The sequence below is a fragment of the Diabrotica virgifera genome, chromosome 7 (assembly GCF_917563875.1).
Source record: "Diabrotica virgifera virgifera chromosome 7, PGI_DIABVI_V3a".
Classification (NCBI taxonomy): Eukaryota; Metazoa; Arthropoda; class Insecta; order Coleoptera; family Chrysomelidae; genus Diabrotica; species Diabrotica virgifera.
In genome coordinates, this window is record NC_065449.1 from 99112706 (window position 1) to 99138458 (window position 25753).

Sequence of the window (25753 nt, forward strand, 5' to 3'; positions counted from 1 at the left end):
TGTAAGTTTTTACAAAAAATTTATCATTATCAAAATTGAATTTAATAAAAAGTAGAATAAATTCCTTACTTAAAACACCTTTTAGTATTAATTCAAAGCGAGTTATAGGTAATTGAATGTAGGTTTTTTTTTCGGCGAGTACTCAAATCTAAATATTCAAGCTTAAATAACGGGAAAACTGTATTTTATAAAATATACTTGTCAAAGTACTCAGAGATACCGATCAAATGAGCTCCAGAATAAGTTGATAGCATCAAAATTAAGCAAGTTATGATGAAAATAAGAGGACCCCTTCGAATTTTTCAGGAAAAAATTAAAAATAAAACATACGCAATTTCCATAAAAATTAAAAATTATAGTAATCCCTAAGACTTTCTTTACTTTAGAATACCGAAGTAATGACCATAACATAACCAGTTTAGAATGCATATTTTTGAAAAAACACATGAATTAAAATAATCAGAATTTTTCAAATTTTCGTAAATCGTTGCCGTTAATGCAAAATGGCATGTTAAATACTGCACTTTTCAGGAGACAAAAAATAACTACAAATAATATTTACTGTGTGAGTAGTGTTTTTCTTCAAATTAGGGTTTATACATATATATCGTCTTTTGTTTTTAAGTATATTTTCTAATTTAGAGAAAAAACAGTAAATATTATTTAGTTTTTTTGTCTCCTGAAAAGTGCAGAATTTAACATAATATGACATTTTGCATTAACTGCAACGAAATGTCATTTTCTTTTGATATTAACTCCAAAAATACTCGATATACGCTCTGAGCTTCGCTGGTGGTGCTCCTAGCGGATTACTCATTCAACTTTCACCGGTAATTTTTAAATTTATTATTTAATTGTTATCGCTTAATATTTATAACGCAAAAAAGTAATTAAATTGTAATCGATTTTTTAAAGATTTTTCTAATCATTTCGACGTTCTTTTGATAAAATATGAATTTCTTACTTCGGATACTTTCACAATTATCGTGTAGATGGCGCTAAGAGTAATAGATTAATTTATAATTATATATTACGGAACATTAAAAAAACTTAAATTCAGTATTTAAAACGTAAGTATATTTAAGGTAAAAATATATACCACACCTTTGACCAACTAATATTTTTTATAATTAATGTTTTTAATTTTAAATTAATCACTTTGACATTTATGTCAAATTTCCGGTAAACGTTTACAGACTTGCCACTACTGGCGCTCGCGAATTTGTAAATATCCCCTCTACGTACGAGCTCACAGCGTATACGCTTTATAATCAAAGTTTATCCGACTAGACACCCTTAAGCTATTAACAAATTTTCAGCTTGCTATTAATCAACTTTTTTTTCATACGCGGGATCCAGACCTATAACGATTTAAGCGGGTCGTAAGGAAATGGGCGAGCCACAAAGTTTCATAAAAAAGCGAATATTTCGCCAATGGACACCAGATCGAAAAACTGAAAAATACGTGTTCAATATTTTTCAAAAATCCATCGAATGATACCAAACACGGTCTCCTACGAAGAAGGTGGGGTGGGGGTTACTTACGTAAAAATAAGTAATTTTTATTCGAGACCTTTTTCGAATTATGGATAGATGACGCTATAATCGGTAAAAACGATTTTTGGAAATGGAAAATCCCCACTAAAATGGAAAACTTAACTTTTCTTGGGTTTATGAACTAATCTTCACAACCCAATAGGTCTCCATGACGCTTAATAACTGCAAATTTAGCATCCCTACTATTACAAAAAGCATCGTTTTCCCGTTATTTAATCTTGAATACTTAGATTTGAGTACTCACCGAAAAAATGTACTTTCAATTACCTATAACTCGCTTTGAATTGATATTAAAAGGTCTTTCGAGTAAGGAGTTTACTCGATTTTTTATTAGTTTCAATTTTGGTAATAGGTTTTTTGTAAAACTTTTTAAAAACAGTTTTTGAGTTATTTATGAAAAACCGCTTTAAAACATACATTTCTTTTCGCGAAAAATTAAAATCTTTGATCTTGAATAACTTAAAAAGTATTGATTTATTTTAATAACTTGATATAACAAATACTATTTAGAATTTGCCCCTGTGTTTATGGGGTTTTTTAATAAAATAATTTTCACCCACGAGAAGGGGTGGCATCCAACCCCAAGATAAAAGCGCAAGTTGATACTATGTCACATTTGTTTCTTGAGATATCCTCTAACTACTCACCAATTTTCATGCAAATCGATGGAGGTTCAACCAAATCGAAGTAATAGCTCATATCCACCTTCAGTGATTGCGCTAATAAAAAAATTAGTTGCATATACCTAATAAAATTTCACTATTTTTAATAGTTAATAAAAATTAATCATACCACCAATGAACTAATAACTTCTTGGTCTCTAGTAGCTTGTTCCTTTAACATGGTCGATTTCGATTTTAGTAGAGTAACATCCATGTCTGCAACTTTATATCTAGCTTTTAATGCATCATGTTTCTTCTTTAGTTCCTCATTTTTAATCTTTAATTGTTCAATTTCCTTTGTCAAAGTGATCAATTGGGCGTCATTTTTAGATGCAAAAGAGACCACCTCTGTTGGATTAGAACCTACGTAAAGAAGACATTTTTTTATGCAGTATAAAAAAACGAAGCTTTATCGTTTAAGGAAATTAGAAGCAATAATAAGAGAATGTAAAAGTACAATGCCTTTTTAACATTTATTCAGAAGAAATATCCCACAAATATTACCTTGGGAATTTTAGATATATCATATAATATAATATATGCTGCCATCTATTGTAAAATGTGTCTGTTCTAGTTCTACCGATTATTGTGTGAAATGTTTCGGATAGCGGCAATATTTTTTTCTTCAGTTTTATGTACTAAGAACAAAAAAATGGTCCCAAAGAGTGTTCCCTCAAATTTTAAAATCAATGTTGTTGGAAACAAAAAAGTGAATATTTTCTTTAATTAGACATCTAAGTGACATCAGTAATTAGACATCAAAAACACTATGGCTAATTATAAAAATCTGGAAAAGCCATTAAGTAGCTGTAGGGACCAAAATTAGACTCGGACTGAAGACAAATACTAATAGAGACTAAATTAAGAAGAAGCTTGGTTCTAGAAAGCTAAAATCGTTAGAATCCCTTGGGTGACCCGAAGAACAAATGAGTCATTATTAAGATAACTCAACATCAAGACTGAGAATGCAAGTAAAGGACCAGATTGTCGCAATCATAGCTAGTCCCCTTCCAGTATGTGTGCGAATGACAAAAAATATAGAAGAATGAAGGAACATCGGAAACATCAACTTATGTAGTCACAGGTAAATGACTAGACGAAAAAGATAAGTGTTATGCGAAAGTTAAGACTCAACCGTTAATTTATTAGTACATTTTAGTTTCTAAAAGGTTTTGAAATTTCACTTCACTACTATAAATTAACAGCCATAGTATTTTATTATTTGAACCTATTTGAAATCGTTATGAAGACAATAGAATGAAGACAATAGAACCAAGAAGTAGGAAATGGACCTACAATTACCAAAGAGGAAATTGAAAAAGCAGTAAAACGTATCAAAATGATAAAATTATGAGACCGGACGAAATACATACATAAATTTTAAGATTACTAACAAAGAACCACATGGATATACTATTTAGTAGAATTATTATTCAACGAAGTTTACTATACCGGAGAACTTCCGAAAGAATGGCTAATATCTAAGTTCATTGCAATACCCAAAAACGAACATAGGACGATCAATTTGATGAACCATGTTTTAAAAGTTTTCTTGCGAGTGATCCATGAACGTGTCCAGAGCTGGGCCGGGTACTGATAAATTGTGCTCGGATACAAAGTACCGGGTACTTTTCATATTTGAAGAACGAGTACCGAGTTCATTGCTCCAGAAAAGTACTCAGAGTACAATTACCCGAATTTGTCGGGTACTTATTTCGAGTACATTCGAATATATGTAGAACCCGAAAAAAGGTAAGAAGGTAATAATAATTATTATTATCTCTGCATCTCTAAACATATTTATAAGTCATAAAAACATAAAATAACGTACAATTCCAACTGAAATAAAACAATAAGAATTTTAAAAATTAATCATCGATTAATAATCAGTATAACACCACTCACACTCACTGACTAATTTTATTGGCTTTTGAGATAACTAATTTCACAAAGTTTTCATCAGTTAGAGCATTTCTTCGAAGGATATTAATTATTGTAGCATAAGAGAATAGGCGTTCTCCAGGCGCAGAAGAAGGCAAGCATGTATTATATCTTAGAAAAACTTTTTTTAATTATAGGAAACTCATTTAACGAATACTTTTTTTGCCGTCTAGAAATTTAACAAGGTCTAGTTCTATTTTGGATGTTTTGGTTGTTTAAGTTTCAGACGATTAATACTGATGTGATTGGTTTCTTGTGTCTTGTTTAGGTGGATACTCTGGTTCATTGAAACCGAAACAGCCATCTGGGGTGGTATTACTTGAATCTCCCGTATCTAGTTTTTCGCAATAATCAAAAGAAGTTAGTTTTTCAGCAGCGTTAATGACTATCTTTTTTAAAGCGTCCTCAGAAAATTCTGCATTTTTTAAGACATACCAACGCAATTTAAACTTAGGATGGACAATTGCGGATATAATGGCCTCTTCCGATGACAAATTAAGTATTTCGGAGAATCTTTTCTCCAAGCTCTGCGTACATATTTTTAGAAACAATTCACCGCCGTAACTCAGTGTTTGAAGCTTTAACTTCTCACATTATTCCTCAAAGATAGCAGACTTGGAAGTAAGTACCCGTAATAGACACATTCTTCTCCTTGCAGAGCATCGAGGGTTGTAGCGAGAGGTTTCAAGACCATACAGTACTTTTCCAGATACAGCAACGTTTCTTTAAAGTTTTTTATATCAAGCCTTTGAAAAAGAGACGGTAGCTTTTCTTTTTCACTTAAAGTTTGCGAAACCGAGTCATAATAAGAGTTCCATTTTGTTACAGCTGGATAACTTTTGACGAAGGGACTGATACTGAAAACGGCGTTTTTGCGTGTTGCTATTAATTTGCTCTCCCACATGCAGCGATAATTTTAGACTTGTAAAAAGTATTCGGAAAATGTACTCGTATTAGTAATAGTCTAAGAGCTAGTGAACCCTCCGACTAACGGTCGTCCTGTAAGGCTAGAAATTTTTCTAGTGATAATTCATAGCACACCAAGGCTAAAAACCATGACCTGGCAGGCCTCAGTGGTGCACGTGTATCTACCAGGTGAATCGAAAAGTGCAAATTTAGGGGGTAAAATAAACTTTCTCCTGTAAGTTTTAAATTTAAGTATGTGTTTGAGTAAGTCATTCAGAAGAAATGTGTACAATGACAGGCGATTCTGAAGAGCATAAGACCTTGCCAGGCGAGGGGAAAGATTAGGGGTTTTTCCTAAAATTATTCTTTTTGCATCGAGCAATTTTTTTTAGGTTTTTTGAATCATTCCAAACAGAAAACGTCTTTAGTGATTTTTCTCTTAAGCTAATAGTTTTTGTTATATAAGCGATTGAAAATTTTGAAAATTGTGAAATCGGCCATTTTTAACCCTAAATCGGACATTTATCTAAAAATTTGCCTAAAATGTGGCCAAGATACGTAGATATTCTTTAAACATTGATTGATGAAATCCCGAAGATTTTTTGCAATAAAATATCGAAAACCCCTTTGTTGTTTTAATTGCTAATCAAGCAGGTGCGACACTGTAGTACAAGTGAGGATGTTTGAGTTTGCATAAATTCATTATCTCGAGAATGGGCAAATTTCAAGAAAAATCCTCAGACAGGTCGATTTTTATTTTTAAATTAGGACTGTTTGGCATATATATAATACTAGTGACGTCATCCATCTAAGCGTGATGACGTAATCGATGATTTTTTTAAATGAGAGTGGGGGTTGTGTGATAGCTCATTTGAAAGGTTATTGAATTTTCTATTCACTAATATAAACATTAACATAATTATTTATACAGGGTGTACAAAAATTTTTTTTTTATTAAATTACCTTTGATTAAATTTGACAAATAGAAGAAAAATTTTTTTTGTACACCCTGTATAAATAATTATGTTAATGCTTATATTACTGAATAGAGAATTAAATAACCTTTCAAATGAGCTATCACACAACCCCTACTCTTATTTAAAAAAATCATCGATTACGTCATCACGCCCAGATGGATGACGTCACTAGTATTATATATATGCCAAAAAGTCCTAATTCAAAAATAAAAATAGACCTGTCTGAGGATTTCTCTTGAAATTTGTCCATTCTCGAGATAATGAATTTATGCAAACTCAAACGTCCTCACTTATACTACAGTGTCGCACACGCTTGATTAGCAATTAAAAAAACAAAGAGGTTTTCGATATTTTATTGCAAAAAACTCTTCGGGATTTCATCAATCAATGTTCAAAGAATATCTACGTACCTTGGCAACATTGAAATTTTTAGATAAATGTCCGATTTAGGGTTAAAAATGGCCGATTTCTTAATTTTCAAAATTTTCAATCGCTCATATAACAAAAACTATTAACTTAAGAGAAAAATCACAAAAGACGTTTTCTGTTTGAAATGATTCAAAAAACCTAAAAAAAATTTGTTCGATGCAAAAAGAATAATTTTAGGAAAAACCCATAATCTTTTCCCTCGCCTGGCAAGGTCTTATGCTCTTCAGAATCGCCTGTCATTGTACACATTTCTTCTAAATGACTTACTCAAACACATACTTAAATTTAAACCTTACAGGAGAAAGTTTATTTTACCCCCTAAATTTGCACTTTTCGATTCACCTGGTAGATACACGTGCACCGCTGAGGCCTGCCAGGTCATGGTTTTTAGCCTTGGTGTGCTATGAATTATCACTAGAAAAATTTTTAGCCTTACAGGACGACCGTTAGTCGGAGGGATCACTAGCTCTTAGACTATAAACGCGGGTGATGCGGGTATAGTCGGTTCGCTAAACTCAGACACAACTGGCTAGTGATTTTAGTTGATAATGTTTTTGTTTTTTTTTTCAATTTTGTCAAAATTGGAAAAATTATTAACTATTTAGTAATTATTTTTTTGCCAATTTTCCCAAATTGGCAAAATTACTTACTAAAATCACTAGCCAGTTGTGTCTGAGTTTAGCTAACCGACTATACCGGGTATTTTAGCCCATATGCTACGGGTACGAGTACCGAGTACTTTATTGAAAATGTACTCGGGTACTGGGCACTGAGTACCGAAAATGTACTTAGGGCCGGTTGTTCGAACGCTAATCAACATTAATCACTATCAAATACTTAATTACTGTCACAACTGTCAATGTCAACTTTGGTTGGGTTGCCGAAAACATATTTATTGATGACAATTATGAAATTAGTTAATCAATTATGTTAATAATTGTTATGTTAATTGACTAACTAATCTCATAATTATAATTAACTATGTTTTCAGCAACCCAACCAAAGTTGACATTGACAGTTGTGACAGTAATTAAATATTTGATAGTGATCAATGTTGATTAGCGTTCGAACAACCGGCCCTTAGAGTACAAAATTCGGGTACTTGTACCCGGGTATTGCCCAGCTCTGAACGTGTCTACAAAAAACTAGACGATAGCATAACAGGAAACCAACTGGGATTTAGAAAAGGCTTTGGCACTAGAGAGGTATTATTTACTATATACAAACATAGAACGGTGTCGAGATGTCAACTGTGACGTATTCATATGTCTGGTTGACTTTAAAAAAGCCTTCGACAAAATACTACAGAAGACTTGGAAACATATTACGGAACACAGAAATAGTTCCATAATTCGAAAGCCATAATTCGAGCAGACCAATAAAAATCTAAAGAGATTTCAATAAGAAGAAAAGTACGACAACCATGTGTACTATCCCCTCTACTTTTTAATATGTTCTCAGAAGAAATATTAAAATAGACACTAGAACACATCAATGACGGCGCATTAATTAACGGAACACTAGTAAATAATCTCAAATATGCAGATGATACAATGCTCCTTGCTGACGGCAGACAAGGCCTGCAAATTTTGGTTGATCGCACTACGCAGTACTGCGAAAGGTAGGTAATGGCTGCGAACACAAAAAACAAAAATCATGGTTGTCAGTTAGAACAAGATTGAAGACGAAACAATCTACGTTAAAGGAAAAGCTTTAGAGAATGTGCCTGTTTAAACTACTTTCTTTAATGGGTTATAAGTCAAACAATCATAGTATTGAGTAAACTTATATATTTTTATAAAACTTACTAAACATCTTACATACAATAAATCATACAAGTCACAACCATGTTGACTGGCTTGAAGTTAGCCATGTCATGTCTAGCACGCAGCCCCTTGCTACGCTGTTACACAGCTATATATATTAAACACCTTCCCCCTAAGATCGATATCTATAAGGGGTCTTTATATTACGACCAACTCTCGTCTTATAACTGTTAGAAGTCTCAATATTTGGGTTGACTTTATGACTCAATGTAGGTACTGATTTTACATTTGGGCTTGGGCAACTAATGGTTTTATTAACACTATCATTTACGTTAATGTGAGTGGTATCTTTATGAACACTTTGTGAATGAATATCAGGGTACAACTCGGGTTCTAAAATGAGTTCTTTTTCAAGTGTTGTGGTGTATGAATGTTTCATTTGGTGTGAATTCCGTCTAATAATTTTATTGTTATCTTCTTTTTTCACCCAATATGATCTAGGTTCATTGGCCTTTTCTAACACAATTGCTTTACGCCAATAATTATCTTTTGAACTTCTTATTACTACCCTATCTCCCTTTCTAAACTCTACTGGTTTTCTTCGTGCTGTCTTATCATAACGTACTTGTAATTTCTCTTTTTCTTTGCATAAATTCTTATATACTTGTTTCTGGATTGTAGGTTCTAATTTATTAGCTGTAGTTGGTAATTGTCCTCTCAGGATCCTGCTCTGTAAAATTTGAGCTGGAGATGCATCAAGATTTATTATGCAGGTATTATTATATTCCATCACCAAATCTCTAAAATCAACATTTTCCTCATTACTCTTTCTTAAAATTTGTTTGCTTATATTGACTGCTTTTTCTGCAAGTCCATTACTCTGGTGGTAATGTGGAGTGCATGTCATAATTGTAATGTCTTTTTCTCTATAATAATTTTTACATTTTACCGAAGTAAATGGTAGATTATCTGCAATTAAAATTTCTGGATATCCAAATCTACTAAAAGTATCTTGAAATGAGTTGATTACTGAACTGGAGGTTTTATCTTTTAATATTGAAATGTCCAACCAATGCGAAAAATAGTCTACAATTACTAAATATGCTTTTGAACCATACTCTAAAATGTCTGTACCAACTTTATTGAATCTTAGTCTGGGAATGTCATGAGGCATCATTGGTTCTTTAAAATTATTTGGTCTGTATTTCTCACATATCCTGCATTTTTTTATATAGTTTGTCACATCATCATTAAGTCCTGGCCAATAATATATACTCCTGGCTTTGTTTATAGTTTTACTGACTCCTATATGGCCTTTGTGAAGCAATTTTATCATGTCAAGCCTAAGTTTTTTCGGAATAATTATTTTGTCATCAATAAATGCGATGCCAGCTTCAAAATACAGTGAATCTCTTATACCATAGTACTTTTTGCACACTTGAGGAACATTTTTTTCTTTTGGCCACCCATTATAATAAAAATCAAAAATTACTGCTAATGCCTCATCCTGGCTAGTAGCTAGTCTTAACTCAGATTGCTTTTCCTGGCTCATAGGTAAATGTTTACTCACTGAGTGGACCATTTCAAACATTTCTGGGTCATGTGTCTCTATATTTAAACTGGACCTAGATAGCATATCAGCAAAATGTATGTCTTTCCCAGGAACAAAATATACATTTAATCTGTACTTGAGAAGTTTAAGCCTTAAACGTTGGAGTCTAACTGATCCAATTTTGGAAATTGGCTTCTTCATAATGGAGATTATAGGTTTGTGATCTGATTGAACGTCAACATCAAAATTATAAATAAAATTGTGAAATTTTTGAGTAGCATAATAAATTGCCAATAGTTCCTTCTCAGTCTGACTATAATTTATTTCACTATCATTCATATTTCGTGATGCACAAGCTACTAATTTTAAAATAGAATCATATTTCTGGAACATACAAACACCTAAACCATTTTTAGATGCATCACATTGTAAAATAATTTTTTGATTAGGATCATAAGGGACTAACGCTGGTGATTTACAAATTATGTTCTTTAAATTATCAAAACATTTTTGATGTGACGGGAGCCACACCCATTCTACATTATTTTTAAGTAATTGACAAAGAGGTTGAATATGTTCAGCCATGTTCGGAATGTACCGTCTAACGTAATTAAATGCGCCCAAAATTCTTTGTAATTCTACTTTACTATTTGGTTTTTCAAGTTTACAAAGTGATTCCACTCTGTCAGGATCTATTTGCATCCCTTTATGTGAAAAAACTTGACCCATAAATCTGACCTCTTCTTGACAATATTGAAATTTGTCCCCATTAAACTTTGCTCCTACTTCTTTAGCCCTTTCTAACACTTTTTTAACAGTTGTATCATGTTCTTCTTTTGTTGTTCCCATAACAATCATATCATCATGACAAATCAATAAATTCTCTATACCTTTAAATTTATCTTCTACTACTTCTTGAAACAGATCTTGGGAATTTGATAATCCATATGGCAATACTTTATATCTGAAAATTCCATAAGAAGTTGCAAAACAGCATTTCCATGATGATGTCTCGTCAAGTTCTAAATGATGATACCCTTCAGAGAGATCAAATACAGAAAATATCTTTTTACCTATCATTTGTGCACAAACATCTTCCAATTTATGTACTACTCTTGGTTTGCGGACTATTTGTTTGTTTAGATCTAATGGGTCTAAGCATAAACGTAACTTACCATTTTGCTTTTCCACAATAACAATGCGGTTTATGCTTGCCCTGGGGTCAATTTCGTTAACTTTGACAATTGCCCCTCTTTTTGTCAACCTATCTAATTCATTTTTTAAATTATCTCTAATTGCGACAGGTACATTTACAGGTGGGTAACTTACTGGCTCAAAATTGTCTACTGTAGTGATCCTATGTTTACCACAAAATTTACCATGACCTCTAAAAACTTCAGGGTTAAGGTTTATAAATTTATCCCTTTCTGCTAATTCTAAAGTACCACAACTCTCAATATTGTTGATTCGTTTAACTAACCCCAAATCAATACATAATTTACCACTTAAAAGAACTCGAGTTGCCCCATTAATAATTGTAAAATCCTCGTAAACATACTTATTTTTATGTTTACAAAATAAATTTACGACACCCATTGTTTTAGCCTGAGTACCCTCAAACCCTTTCAGTACATAATGATTATCCCTAATTTTAAATTGTTTATCAATTTTCTTAAAAATTTTTAATGGAATTATACTTACATCTGCACCTGTGTCAAGTTTTACTTTAATTCTCTTGTTTTCAATTTCTATAATTTCATCCCAAATATTTTGACTACTTACATTTTGGTATACTTTATTGACATTTCCTACAAAACTATCAGCTGATCCATCACTGCTATCTTCATCTATGACATCAATATTCTTCACTCTACACGACTTTGCAAAATGGTTTAAAAGCCCACATTTCTTACATTTCTTTCCATACGCTGGACATTCTCTGGCCCCATGAGTTGATTGACATCTTTTACACTTGAATTTTTCATTGGTATTCGCTTTACTTCTAGAGTTATTATAATTTCTATGGCCCTGGTACCTATCTTTACGAACTTCTCCTATGTCTACATCTTTTCTTTCGGTATGAAATTTCAAATTTTGGTTCTTACTTTGTTCACTAGTTCTACAAAATTCGATGGCTTTTTGTAGGGTAAGTTTGTCCACTCTCAATAGAGCTTCTCTAGTAACTGGATCTCTGATGCCCATTAATATTTTGTCTCTCAGAGCTTTATCTTCGGCTGTTTGTTCTGGATCAATTTCATTATAATTACATGTTCGAATCAAATGTCTACAACTAGTAAGAAACTGCTCAAACGACTCTCCTTCTTTCTGGACCCTCATGATAAAATTGTATCTTTCAAATGATTCATTCATCCTTGGATTAACATACTTATCGATTAGTGATATCATCAAGTCATACTTGTTATTTTCGGCTTCTGGGATCTCGAATGTGGACATAATTTTGGCAGACTCAGCCCCAATTATATTTCTTAAAATTGACATTTTCATTTTATCTGCTGACTGGTCTTGTCCCGTTGCTAGTAAATAATCTTCGAAACTAGTCTTCCAGAACTTCCATTCGCTTGCAGCATTTTGATCCTGCAGGTCAAAATCTGGTGGTAATTTTACATTTATTCCCATCACTGCCATTGTAGGTTATGTATGGTACCTCGTGTACAAGTTGCTATAAATTTAGCTTTTCGACTGTAAACTGTAACCCAACTAGCTGTTTGACTGCGCCATGTTTAAACTACTTTCTTTAATGGGTTATAAGTCAAACAATCATAGTATTGAGTAAACTTATATATTTTTATAAAACTTACTAAACATCTTACATACAATAAATCATACAAGTCACAACCATGTTGACTGGCTTGAAGTTAGCCATGTCATGTCTAGCACGCAGCCCCTTGCTACGCTGTTACACAGCTATATATATTAAACAGTGCCCAAATACAATTATTTGAGATGTGAGCTAAATGAACAATGGGACCGCATTGAGATGACAAGAGAGCGCTTTCAATAAGATGAAAATAGTATTATGCAATGGAAAACCGGGAATCAAAATTATAGTGCTTGGGCCCACATATAAATTTAAATTATTATCTATGACCACACCGTCGAAACTTTTTGTAATTGTTATTTGGGTGGAGTCGGACAAATTTGGAGCTTGGCGCATTATGGTAGTGGGGCGTTTGTCTGTCAAGCTGTCACGAAGTTGTCAATTTTATGCAAAAAAATGTATAACCACATTTGTCATTTTATTTTAATCAATGGTTTATATCATATAAACAGCGAAAACAATTTTGTCGGACAAAAATATTGGGCCATATGACGTGTCGGACACGCTAAATATGTCAAACTTATGAAAATAATATAAATTTATTACCACGATGGCTAATTTTAACAGAATGTACAATAAAATCTTTTTACGATAATGTGGTAACCTTGTCGGATAATTTTCACGGGGCATATGCGCAGTCGGATGCGCCGAAGATGTCAATTTCCTGGAATTTTTTTATTTAGTACCACAGATGTCATTTTTATTTTGTACTGTTTTTTACATGTGTAATGCATATTGGATTACTTGTCGGACAAAAATAATTAATGAGTCCAAAATTTTCAAAAAATTTTCCCTCTTGTCGAAAATTTTTTGGAAAATTTTGGGTACAACTCTACGTCACGCCCTTTTAAATGTTGTACTTAGTGTGTGTACCAATTTTCAGCTAAATCGATACAAAAGTAACGGAGAAAAAATGTTTTAAATTTTTTTTTTGACAATACCTTCTCTTAATTAAGGGCATCAATAACCTAAAAGAATTAAGTTTTCTGTTCGTTTGCCCCATCATTTTTGTCAGACAATTACATTTTTTGTTTAAGAATATAATTACTTGTAACTGTAACCTACTAATTTTCTCGGAAACATGGTTGTGAAGATAAAAAATGCACGAACCCAGCATAGTTTAAAAGTATAGTTTACTAATAAAAATTAAATTTTTTGTCCGACTGTCGATTTGCCCCAATATTTTTGTCGGACACTTAGATTTTTCGATTTAGAATATAATTACTTAAAACCTCCTATTTTTGTCGGAAAAAGGGTTGTAAATAAAAAAATTCCAGGAAATTGACATCTTCGGCGCATGCGACTGCGCATAAGCCCCGTGAAAATTGTCCGACAAGGTTACCGCATTATTGTAAAAATGTTTTATGGTGTATACCCGCTTTACACCAACAATAAATTGAATAAAGTGCACTTTACATCAACAATAAATTGAACAATAAATTGACCAAGTTATTCAAGGCCAAATTTGACGTGTTCTCAAAGCACAATTTGACATCCAAGTTTGTTCGTTATTAACTTGACGCCAATAAATTCGTGAATTTCTTGAAAGCAAAATTTTCTTGTCCTCAAAAAAATTGAAGGAACTTGGAATAAATGTTGTAAAAATGTCAATATTTTCAGTAGTACCAATGCAATGATTTTTTTATTAGAAGCTTTTGAATGTCGTTTGTTTCTTTGTTTGAGTAAAGTGTTTGATTTGAAACAGAATAGAATAGAACAGATTAATAAAATAAATAAAATAGAGAGATAGATTAGAATAGATATATAGTATAAAATAAACTGAAATAGAATAGAGTAGAATATAATAGAATAGATGTAATATATATGTAGATACTTACTAATAAAGTATTTGATTTAAAACAGAATAGAGTAGAATGTAACAGATTAAATGAAATATATAGATAGATTAGAATAGATATATAGTATAGAATAAAGTAAAATATAATATAATAGGTGAAATGATTGTGAAAAGCAATAGTTTTAAGTACCTAGGATCGGTATTACAGAGTAATGGAGAAATAGATGGAGATGCATGCAGTAGAATTAGGGCTGGATGGATGAAGTGGAAAGAAGCGAGTGGTGTGTTGTGACAGAAAAATTCCAATGAAGCTGAAGGGAAAATTCTATAAAACAGCCACAAGACCGGCTATGATGCGCGGAACTGAATGTTGGGCAGTGAAAAAGAAAGCGGAACAACGAATGCATGTGGTGGAAATGAGAATGCTTAGATGGATGAGTGGAGTGACAAAGAAGGATAAAATTAGATATGAGTATATTAGGGGAAGTCTAGGTGTGGCACCAATTGATGCCAAAATGAGAGAGCATAGGTTAAGATGGTTTGGTCATGTTCAACATCGTAACGTTAATCACCCAATACGAAGAATAGCTGAAGTGCAGATTCCTGGAAGGAGTAGGAGAGGAAGACCAAAGGAGACGATAAGGCAGGACATGTTGGTAAAGGGGATTAACATTGATATGACTCAAGATAGAATTGTGTGGAGAAATGCAATTAGGGAAGCCGACACTGCATAGGGATAAGGCAAAGAGAATGATGATGATGATAATAGGTGTAATGTGTAGATACTTATATAGAATAGGTTTGAAATAGAGTAGAATATAATAGAATAAAGATACTATATACCTACATCCCTAATAGCACAAGGATGTCCTTCACAGACTTTAGGGAGGTCCGTTTTCGTCCAAGGAACGTCCTATTTTGGTCCAAATGTCGCGCTACCGAATGTCTGTTGGACGTCCACTTAAGGTCCGAAGGGACGTACATTGGACCTTAATCGGACGTCCTAGGGGACGTAAATTGGACCTTAACAGGACGTCCTATTTTGGTCCAAATGCCACGTTGCCAAACGTCCAATGGAAGTCCACCTAACGTCCGAGGGGACGTTCAGTGAATGTCAATTGGACCTTCATAGGATGTCCCAGTTTGGTCCAATGTCTTGCTGCCGAACGTCCATCTAACGTCCTGAGAGGACCTCCGGTGGACGTCTAGCATCGATATTTAGACCTGTGGAGAATGTATGGTGGGAAATAAAAAATATATTTTTAAGGAACTTATATTACATCTTATATTAAATTACAATTATTGGATATTACATTATTTACATTAAATTACAATACACTTCTCCAAGAAATTAACGCACCACCTTAAAAATAGGGCATTTTTGATGTCTCGAATTTTCTAAACCTGTTGTCTCATCTGAGTGATTTTTTTATAATATAGCCTAGGCTATAGGTTACATCCTTAAGCTTGTCATGCACTGGTAGCTATACTGTAATATATGTATATTATATCATATCGCTCTCTATAGTAATGAGTGAGCCTGCAGACAGGGAACTAATGGTTCCGTATGTGCAGGCTCACTCATTACTATAGAGAGCGACGTGATATAATATATATTACAGTATAGCTCCCCGTGCATGACAAGCATAAGGCAGTAACCTATAGCCTCAGGCTATATTATTATAAAAAAATCACTTAGATGGGACAACAGGTTTAGGAAATTCGAGACATCAAAAATGCCCAATTTTTAAGGTGGTGCGTAATGCACTGTATATATAGGTAAACTTATATACAGGCTGTAACAAAAATAAAATTTTTGTGTTTATTTAGTTGGCTATCTATTATAGTGTACAATCATCTAGAATATTTTGAACAAACTAAAAACATGAATATATCATCGAAAAAATAATAAAAAGGTCTTAAAATGCTTGGTTAGATATTAAGATCTAGTTAAAAAGAAACCAAAAACTGTATATTTTCTACAGAACGTAGATTATGAATTTTTAAGCCAGCTAATCCCATTTATTATACAGGGTGTCCCGAAAAGATTGGTCGTAAATTAAATCACATATTCTGGGACCAAAAATAATTTGAATGAACCTAACTTACCTTAGTACAAATATGCACACAAAAAAAGTTACAGCCCTTTGAAGATACAAAATGAAAATTCGATTTTTTCGAATATATCGAAAATTATTAAAGATTTTTTATTGAAAATGGACATGAAGCAATATTATTGCAGTAACATCTTAAAGAAAAATTATAGTGAAATTTGTGCACCCCATAAAAATTTTATGGGGGTTTTGTTCCCTTTAACCCCCCCAAACTTTTGGGTACGTTCCAATTAAATTATTTCTGCGGTACCATTAGTTAAACACTGTGTTTTTAAAACTTTTTTACCTCTTTCTATTTTTTCGATAAAGCTCTTTTTATCAAGATATGGCTTCTTTTTAAAATGGTTCAAAATATACCTAAAAATGTAAATCATAAATAAATTTTCATATTATTAGTCTCTACAATCGTACTTAACCATATACAAATATGTGGTGGATTTGACAAATATTCAAAATATCACGATAAAAACTGACTTCAAAAAAGTACTAAGAGGCAAAAAAGTTTTAAAAACATTGTGTTTAATAGTACCACAATAATAATTCAATTGTAACTTACACAAAAGTTTGGGGGGGGGGGGGGTTTAAACGAACAAAACCCCCATAAAATTTGTATGGGGTGTCGGGTGTCCAAATTTCACTATACAGTGGAACCTCGATTATCTGTCTCTCTATTAACTGTTAACCATTTTGTAAGAGAGACTAAAAACTTTTTTTACAGTCACCTCCTGTTTTCATATGATATTTTTTGACATGTTTTGTAGTAAATTCAATTATCTATTTACTACAAAACATGTCAAAATTTACATGTGAAAACAGATGACCCTAAAAATGGTTTTTCGTCTCCTACAAAATTCATGAAAAAGCAGATAGGAGGTATTGTCACATCACCGACGATATACCAGAAGTATATGTGGCCATACCAAATAATACATCCTTGATAAATATAAACATTTTTATTGCACAAAATATATATATTTCTATATATATATATTTTTTTCCATAATCATCACTACGATGATGATTCATTTGTATTGAATTGTACATTGCAATTCTCTGATGTTTGGGAAAAAGGGCTTAAGTCAGAATTGCACATCGATAATGTTTTGATGATTTCTGGACCAGAAAAATCGGCTCTTTTTATTGGTACATACAGTTTAAGTCTGCAACACTTTTTTTATGGTCCAGAAATCATCAAAACATTATTGATGTGCAATTCTGACTTCAGCCCTTTTTGCCAAACATCAGAGAATTACAATCTGGTCATAACTGACCAATGAGCAATTTTAATTTAACCTAAATTACTACTGTTCCTTAAAATGAAGAGCTTACCCTATAGCGTCTCTTATCTAATCTAACAAGATCGTGCACTATTCTAACATACACAGGCACACAAGCACTACGCTCTGCTTTTCACTATCACCTATCACTCAAACTAGTTCAAAAGGCTTTGTCCTCTTCAATCTTCTAGTTTGTCCAGTAGTAGATATCGAGGAGCTGGATTTCCTCAATATTCTCATACTTATGAAGTTGTTGTTGCTCATGACCTCCTGCTATCTTCTTGATGACTATATTATCCAGGTTCCATTCCTAGGTCTTGATATTTGTTTATAAAGTAATATCTTATTATGCATCGACAATGTGGAGTTTCTTCCAACTAGTCAATACACTTTTTATAGGTATCTTTCTTTTGCCTTTCATAGCCACAACAAGGCTATAATACGTTTCCTTCCTGGTTTTTTTGTAGACCACTTTCAGCTGATTCTAAAAAATTAAAATGAATGGTAATTTTTCTATTCTTTACAATTAAAAATCAAAAGAAATAGGAAATAGGTACTACTATTTACAGGTAATAATATGCATAAATAATTCGTTTCCTAAAGAATACAGAAAATTGAAAACGTTTTTATAATACTTACATAATTGTTTAAACAAAAGAGACCCAGCCAGAGCAAAACTAACAGACAGAACTGCAAAAAAGCCACTAATTTCCATTTTCCCACCCCCTTATCTTATATGCATTTTCCAATCAAAATTTTTAGGTTGTCATGAACATGAAAGACTCAACCCATAGCCACCTTTACTTAACAAGCCATGAAGAGAAAAAGGCAACATCGCAATTGATGACGTGCGTAGTCCGACTTTCGGACTACCGCTTTTGAAAACACAATTTTAAAGTAGAAATTCTGGTAAAATTTATAGTATTTTTGAGTCGAACAAGAAAATGTTATTAATTAGAAGTTTGTACAAAATAAAATTAAAAGTGCTTCCTTGTAAGTAACGTTTATTATACAAAAAAAAACCAATAACAAGAATATACATGGGATTAATTTTTTTCAAATCCTAAGAAAACTAATGAGTATTTTTCAAAAATTTAAAAGCAGAATGAAAGATTACGTTAGGACCGAGGGCCGAAAGTCACTGAAAACTTCTATGTTTATTTTAATAAGTTACAGGGGCGAAAAATTAAGAAAATTTAGTGTGATTTTTAGTTTCAAATATGTCATTCAAAAACAACTTTTCATTCATTCTAAGGGACTTTCGGCCCTCGGTAATAAAGTAATCTTTCATTCAGCGATTAAATTTTTCAAAAATACTTATTAGTTTTCTCAGGATTCGAAAAAAATGATTGCATTTAAAATACACTGAACATTTTGACAGGCGTCAAAATTTTGCATTTTGTTCCTTTCCCTTTAAAGTTTTTCGCACTTATTTAGAAACACCCTGATTTGATAAAGAACAAAAATCTAGTTCTTAAAGTAGCTAACTTTTTTTATTATCCAACATAAGCGAAATAATAAAAAAAACAGAATGTTATTAACAAAACCAGAGTCTATAGTTGGGTTTTAATATATTATTATTATTATACAAAAAAACCAATAACAAGAATATGTGTAAAATACTTTATTTTAAATAAATAATATCTTATTTTAAATTATATACAAATATCGCTAGAAATAACTATAACAACAATTTCTCACATGGTTTGATGTGAAGTGTTGGGGTTTAGAGTCGATAACTTTCTTTTTTTGTTATTCCCCTTAGCATTACTTTTCTTTTTATACTTTTTTGAAAATTCATCACTTTGATGGCTGCTATTTTTGTTTTTTGTATAATTATTTAAAACAATATTACACATAATTTTTATAATAGCAGAATAAACTTTGAAGGCATTTTCCCCACATTCACACTCAAATTCAAAATTTAAATGAAAGCCTTCATGTTGTAAACCTTTCATTACCAAACATGATAACAGCTTCAGGTGACAATTGTGCTGCAAAAATAATTTTTCAAGATTGGGAATATTTATAATAAATTCGAATGTTGAGCAAAGATGATAATAAATAAATTTTACTGAGTCTGTTGCTAAGCACAAACCATCTCTCTGCAAATAATCGTAGTAATCTGCTCCATCAGTTGTCTCTCCTTTAGTGCAGAAAACAAGCTGTTTGAAATGTTCACAATAGTTTTTACTTTTATGAATTTGATGAGCCACATATCCACAAATATATAACTGGGTTGGTTCATCCAATTTATACACTTCTAAGTGGACGCATTTCTATATGCACGTAAGTTTATATAAAAATATATTATACTATAAAATATATTATATAAAAATATATTATATTGAACTAAAATCATCTTAATACATACCTTTTAATATTCTTTATAATTTGGAGCACGAAATATTGTAAAATGTTTGAGTTTTTCTGTAAATACAGTGAATATTATTTAAAAACATTTAAAAATAAATGAGAACTGTCACAATTAACCGGTCTACGCTTAGATGTTGCCAAGTTTCAACTTCATGGCTTGTAAAGTAAAGGTGGCTATGCTCAACCTCAACAAATAATAATAAACAAAAAGCTCTACAGCTCTACTTCCACTTCCCGCCAAATGGACACAGGTTGGTGACACTGAATTCACGCCAAATAAATGAAAAAAAGCGTCATAAAGTTAGCGAAACGGTTTTTTCAAAGTCGTTATTTTGACTTCTACCATAACTCAAAAAATTGCACCTCGTTTGCGGATAATTGCACCATTCAAAATTTCATTTGCGGAGTTTCCGTTTTCGAGATATAAGCAAATCAAAAGTGGAGATTTCGGCGCAGCGCTAAAAATAAATGTCAATTTTCAGGGTATAAAATGCCGTAAAGTCACTAAATAACCATATCAAAAAATTGCACCTCGTTTGCGGATTATGAATAAACTGGTTTTAATTGAAAATTGTGAAAATTGAGAATGTTATAAAGGAAAAACGATTTTAATGTTGGTTGCCTATACTGTAGGGGCAAAGGAATGCCAGAATAATTTTCACATTTGGTAAACCTAAACTGTAAGGCTAGTATGTACCATAGTCAAAATAACTCCTCCTGACTTAAAGGTAATCCCTCCTCTGAAATTTCATTTGCGGATATTCCATTTTTAAGTTATATCAAAATGAAATTTCTCGGGACAGCGCCAAAGTATACAGTGAGCACGTAAAGGTTGGAATAAATTCATTTTCTCGAGAATGGACGATTTTGGAAAAAAATCCCAAAGCAGGTCAATTTTTATTTTAAAATTACGACTTACTGGCATATATATCATACTAGTGACATCACCCATCTAGGTGTGATGACGTCATCGATGATTTTTTTAATAAGAATAGGGGTCGTGTGACAGCTCATTTGAAAGGTAATTCAATTCTCTATTAAGTAATATAAACATTAACATAATTATTTATACAGGGTGTCCAAAAAAATTTTTTTGAATTAAACTTATTGACATAAAAAGACGAATAATGTGTAATTTATTTAATTCAAAATACATTTTACTGCTATCAGAAAACAGGAAAAAATGTTTATTTGGCAAATACATATGTTTTTTTGCTTAAATTCAATATTAAAGCCGCCACCCACCAGCCTCGTGAAAGTTTGAAAATTTAATTTAAGCGAAAAGCAATGATTATTTTACAAATAAACATTTTTTTCAGTTTTCTAAGAGCAGTAAAATGTATTTTGAACTAAATAAGTTACATACATTCTTCTTTTTATGTCAATAAATTTAATCCAAAACAATTTTTTTTGGACGTCCCGTATAAATAATTATGTTAATGTTTATATTACTGAATAGAGAATTTAATTACCTTTCAAATGAGCTATAACACGACCCCTATTCTTATTTAAAAAAATCATCGATGACGTCATCACGCCCAGATGGGTGACGTCACTAGTATGATATATGTGCCAAACAGTCGTAATTTAAAAATAAAAATTGACCTGTTTCGGGATTTTTTTCCAAAATCATCCATTACCTAGAAAATAAATTTATTCCAACCTTTACGTGCTCACAGTATATTTCCATTATCGGGATATTTATCAAAAGCTGTAAAAATAACAATAACTATATCATTTAATTTCTTCTGGTTTGAGGATTACGAATAGACCTGGTTTAAACTAAAAATCATAAAGCTTAAAAATTTTCCGAAGAAAAAAATTTTCCATTTTGGTGGTCCTAAACTGTATTTGCAAAAGTATTATCTGTATTGTAATGTATATCTAAAATAATTGCTTCTGACGTAAGAAAATCCCTCCATTCGAAATTTCATTTGCGGATTTTCCGTTTTAGAGTTATAAAAAATAAAAATTTTCGGCGCCGCACCAAAGTGTTTATTTCCTTTTTGTAAATATCAAAAGCTATAAAAGCACTAAATAATCATATCTTTTAATTCCTCCTCGTTTGAGGATTATGAGTATACCTTTTTACTAAACTAAAATTTTTAACTTTTAACTAAAAATCATAACAATTAAGAATTTTCCGAAGAAAAAATATTTCCATTTTGGTGGGCCTAAACTGTATTAGCAAAAGTATTATCCACCATATCTAAAATAATTCCTCCTGATTTGAGGATAATCCCTCCATTCGAAATTTCATTTGCGGATTTTCCGTTTTCGAGATATAACTAAATAAAAGATTTCAAATAAATTTTCATTTTCTGGGTATAAAAAGCCGTAAAATTGCTAAATGACCATATCACCTAATTGCTCCTCGTTTGCGGATTATAAATAAACTGGCTTTAATTGAAAATAATAAAAATTGAAAATTTTATAAAGAAAAACGATATTAATGTCGGTTGTGGTTGCCTACACTGTAGGGGCACAGGCAAAGGAATAGTAGTGATGTTGATTATAGTTACTTTCGAGGATTCGTTACAAATCGTTACTTTTGTATAAAATAGTCATTTACAAAATAAAAATGTATACCATTTTTATTCAGTTACAATGCGAAGGCAAAACAATCTTACTTTTCAATTAGAATACGGAGTGCAATCCAGCTACCGAGAGCTTTTCCCACACATTGCAACTGAAACAAATAGGGTAGGGGACTTCTGGCAATTGAAAGATGAAGTTTTTCAATCCTAATAGCATCATTAATAATATTGAAAATATTAAAAATATTACTAAAAGATTTTTAAATTGAAAAACTTATTGGTACATTTTCCTGGTGACACCTCCAAGACTTCTACAATTTGCAAGCCAAATGGATGCTGCAGTGAAGACAAAGGGAAGGAATTCTACACTATGCAATTCACATCCCCGTCTGCAGCTTGGTATAAAGTTCCAACGGAAAATGCACCTAGTTACTCTACGGAGTAATACGACTATACGCTGTGAGCTCGTAGGTAGAGGGGATAATTAAAAAGTCGCGAGCGCCAGTAGTGACAAGTATGTAAACCTTTACCGGAAATTTGACATAAATGTCAAAGTGATTAATTTAAAACATTGAAATTAAAAACATTAATAGGAAATAATATTAGTTGGTCAAAGCTCTGGTGTATACTTTTACCTTAAATATACTTACGTTTTAAATACTGAATTTTAAGTTTTTTTAATATTTTGTAATATGTAATTATAAATTAATCTGAGCGCCATCTACACGATAATTGTGAAAGTATCCGAAGTAAGAAATTAATATTTCATTAATAGAACGTTAAAATGGTTAGCAAAATTTTAAAAAAATCGATTACAATTTAATTACTTTTTTGTGTTGTAAGAATTAAGCGATAACAATTAAATAATAAATTTAAAAATTACCGGTAAAAGTTGCATTAGTAATCCGCTAGGAGCGACACCAGCGAAGCTCAGAGCGTATTAAATAAAAATGTATACCATTTTCAGTTGCAATGCGAAGGCAAAACAATCTTACTTTTCAATTAGAATACGGAGTGCAATCCAGCTCTCTGAATCGCGATTTTCGATTCTTATTGGAATATCATCGGAGAGAGCGTAGGCTTGTTATCCATATCCTAACTGACCAGCACCGAGAGCTTTCCCATACATTGCAACTGAAACAAATAGGGTAGGTGACTAGCGTCATCTGGCAATTAAAAGATGAAGTAAGAAAAGTAAGATTGTTTTGCCTTCGCATTGCAACTAAATAAAAATGGTATACATTTTTATTTTATAGTCGTATTACTCCGTAGAGTAACTAGGTGCATTTTCCGTTAGAACTTTACCAAGCTGCAGACGGGGATGTGAATTGCATAGTGTAGAATTTCTTCCCTTTGTCTTCACTGCAGCATCCATTTGGCTTGCAAATTGTAGAAGCCTTGGAGGTGTCACCGGACGGGTGAACCCTGGAGAACCTGAGCAACCTTACCGGAGATTGGGTAACCAACCCCAGTGGAAAGTAGGGTAAGGGCTGACGAGGAAGGGAGAAATGGTCCTCCGAAAAGGGGGTTGGGCGATAGGCCAGTAACCTATTCTTGTAAAAAAGTACTACTACGAAACCTTCAGATAGGCCTCGGAATGGACGGATATCAAGACGACGACTTTGGCAACGGAATATGGAATTTATGCTGGGAACATGGAATGTCAGAACGCTAAATAGACCAGGAGCACAGAGGATCCTTCTACACGAACTGAAAAGATATAAAATAGGAATCACTGCAGTACAAGAAACTAAATGGTTGGGAAAACGTAGCCGGGACACTAAAACACACACTATACTGTATAGCGGTAAAGATGAAGGAAATAAAGAATTTGGAGTAGCCTTTATCGTAGATAATAAAATGAAGCACCTGATAACAGATTTTCAAGCCATCAATGAAAGAATCTGCAAGCTTAGGATAAAAACGCATTTCTTTAACATAACCCTTATAAATGTGCACTGTCCCACAAATGAACAGGAAGAAGACACTAAGGTAGCCTTTTATCAAGATCTAGAACGAATCTATGACTCAGGGAGTTTTGTGCACACAAATACGTAAACGTAACGCATCTTTTTGACATATACGCTTGCGCATTAATGGTTGAACTCCCGTATCGCGATACGTATTACCTAAGGTTACGGGCTGGTACGTTAGGTTCATACGCATCCCTATCGAGCCGAAAGTCACCGAATGCACACGAGGATCTTGCCCGATTAAGTACCAAATGAACATTTCATCAGCGTACTATCCGTTTATAAACATTTTAAGGTTATATATTGGTTATTGGTTTAGTCTATTTGAGTAAAATTATTCTGTTTGTAATTGGAAATTGGAACTTCATAATAGATTTAAAATTATATTGTTTTTAAGTTGTCTATTAATAAAGCAAAACAAACAAATCTTGTATTAATTTAAGAAATACAGTGATCACCACAATTAATAACTAGATAAACAAATGACCTAGTTTCAGTAAAATTTTCAAATAAATATTACCACACTATTTACATTATACCTACTGGAATTCTGATGTAGGTATACAATAATTTACAACTAAAAAGTAGGTATAAACAAAAATAAAAAAAATTTTAACCTAAGGAAAAATAATATTTTTATATTTAAATAGAAGCAATTAAAACCATACAATTTCATTATTCATTTATCTTTTTTTACATTTGTATATTAATTGTATATTGTGTGAACATTGTTTTATTTTTTTGAATGTTTTTCTGAAGCTATTTCCTTGTGGCATTTTTATAATTACGTATTTTTTATGGGAAATAAGCCACAATTTTACTAAAAAATGAACTTATTAACGTTTCGAAGCCCAAATCGGGTTTCGTTGTCAAAATACAAAATACTATTAAAATAAAACAAACATGTTGTTGCTAAGTAAAAAAATTCTTCTAATAATTTATTTAATCTGACTCATTTATATTGGCAATTAAGACGTATATTATTATTATATTTCATTTTTTAGTAAAATTGTGGCTTATTTCCCATAAAAAATACGTAATTTTTTTGA

General features: G+C 32.1%; 1 protein-coding gene across 1 annotated transcript in view; it reads right to left on the reverse strand.

Annotated features, from left to right (window-relative positions):
• The window catches only part of LOC114332081 (coiled-coil domain-containing protein 13-like), a 135551-nt gene that overhangs the window by 71220 nt on the left and 38578 nt on the right, over positions 1 to 25753 (reverse strand). Inside the window, exon 4 of the mRNA XM_050657291.1 lies at positions 2350 to 2582. Within this exon, the coding sequence (XP_050513248.1) occupies positions 2350 to 2582 (233 nt within the window). The remainder of the gene's footprint in view (positions 1 to 2349; positions 2583 to 25753) is intronic.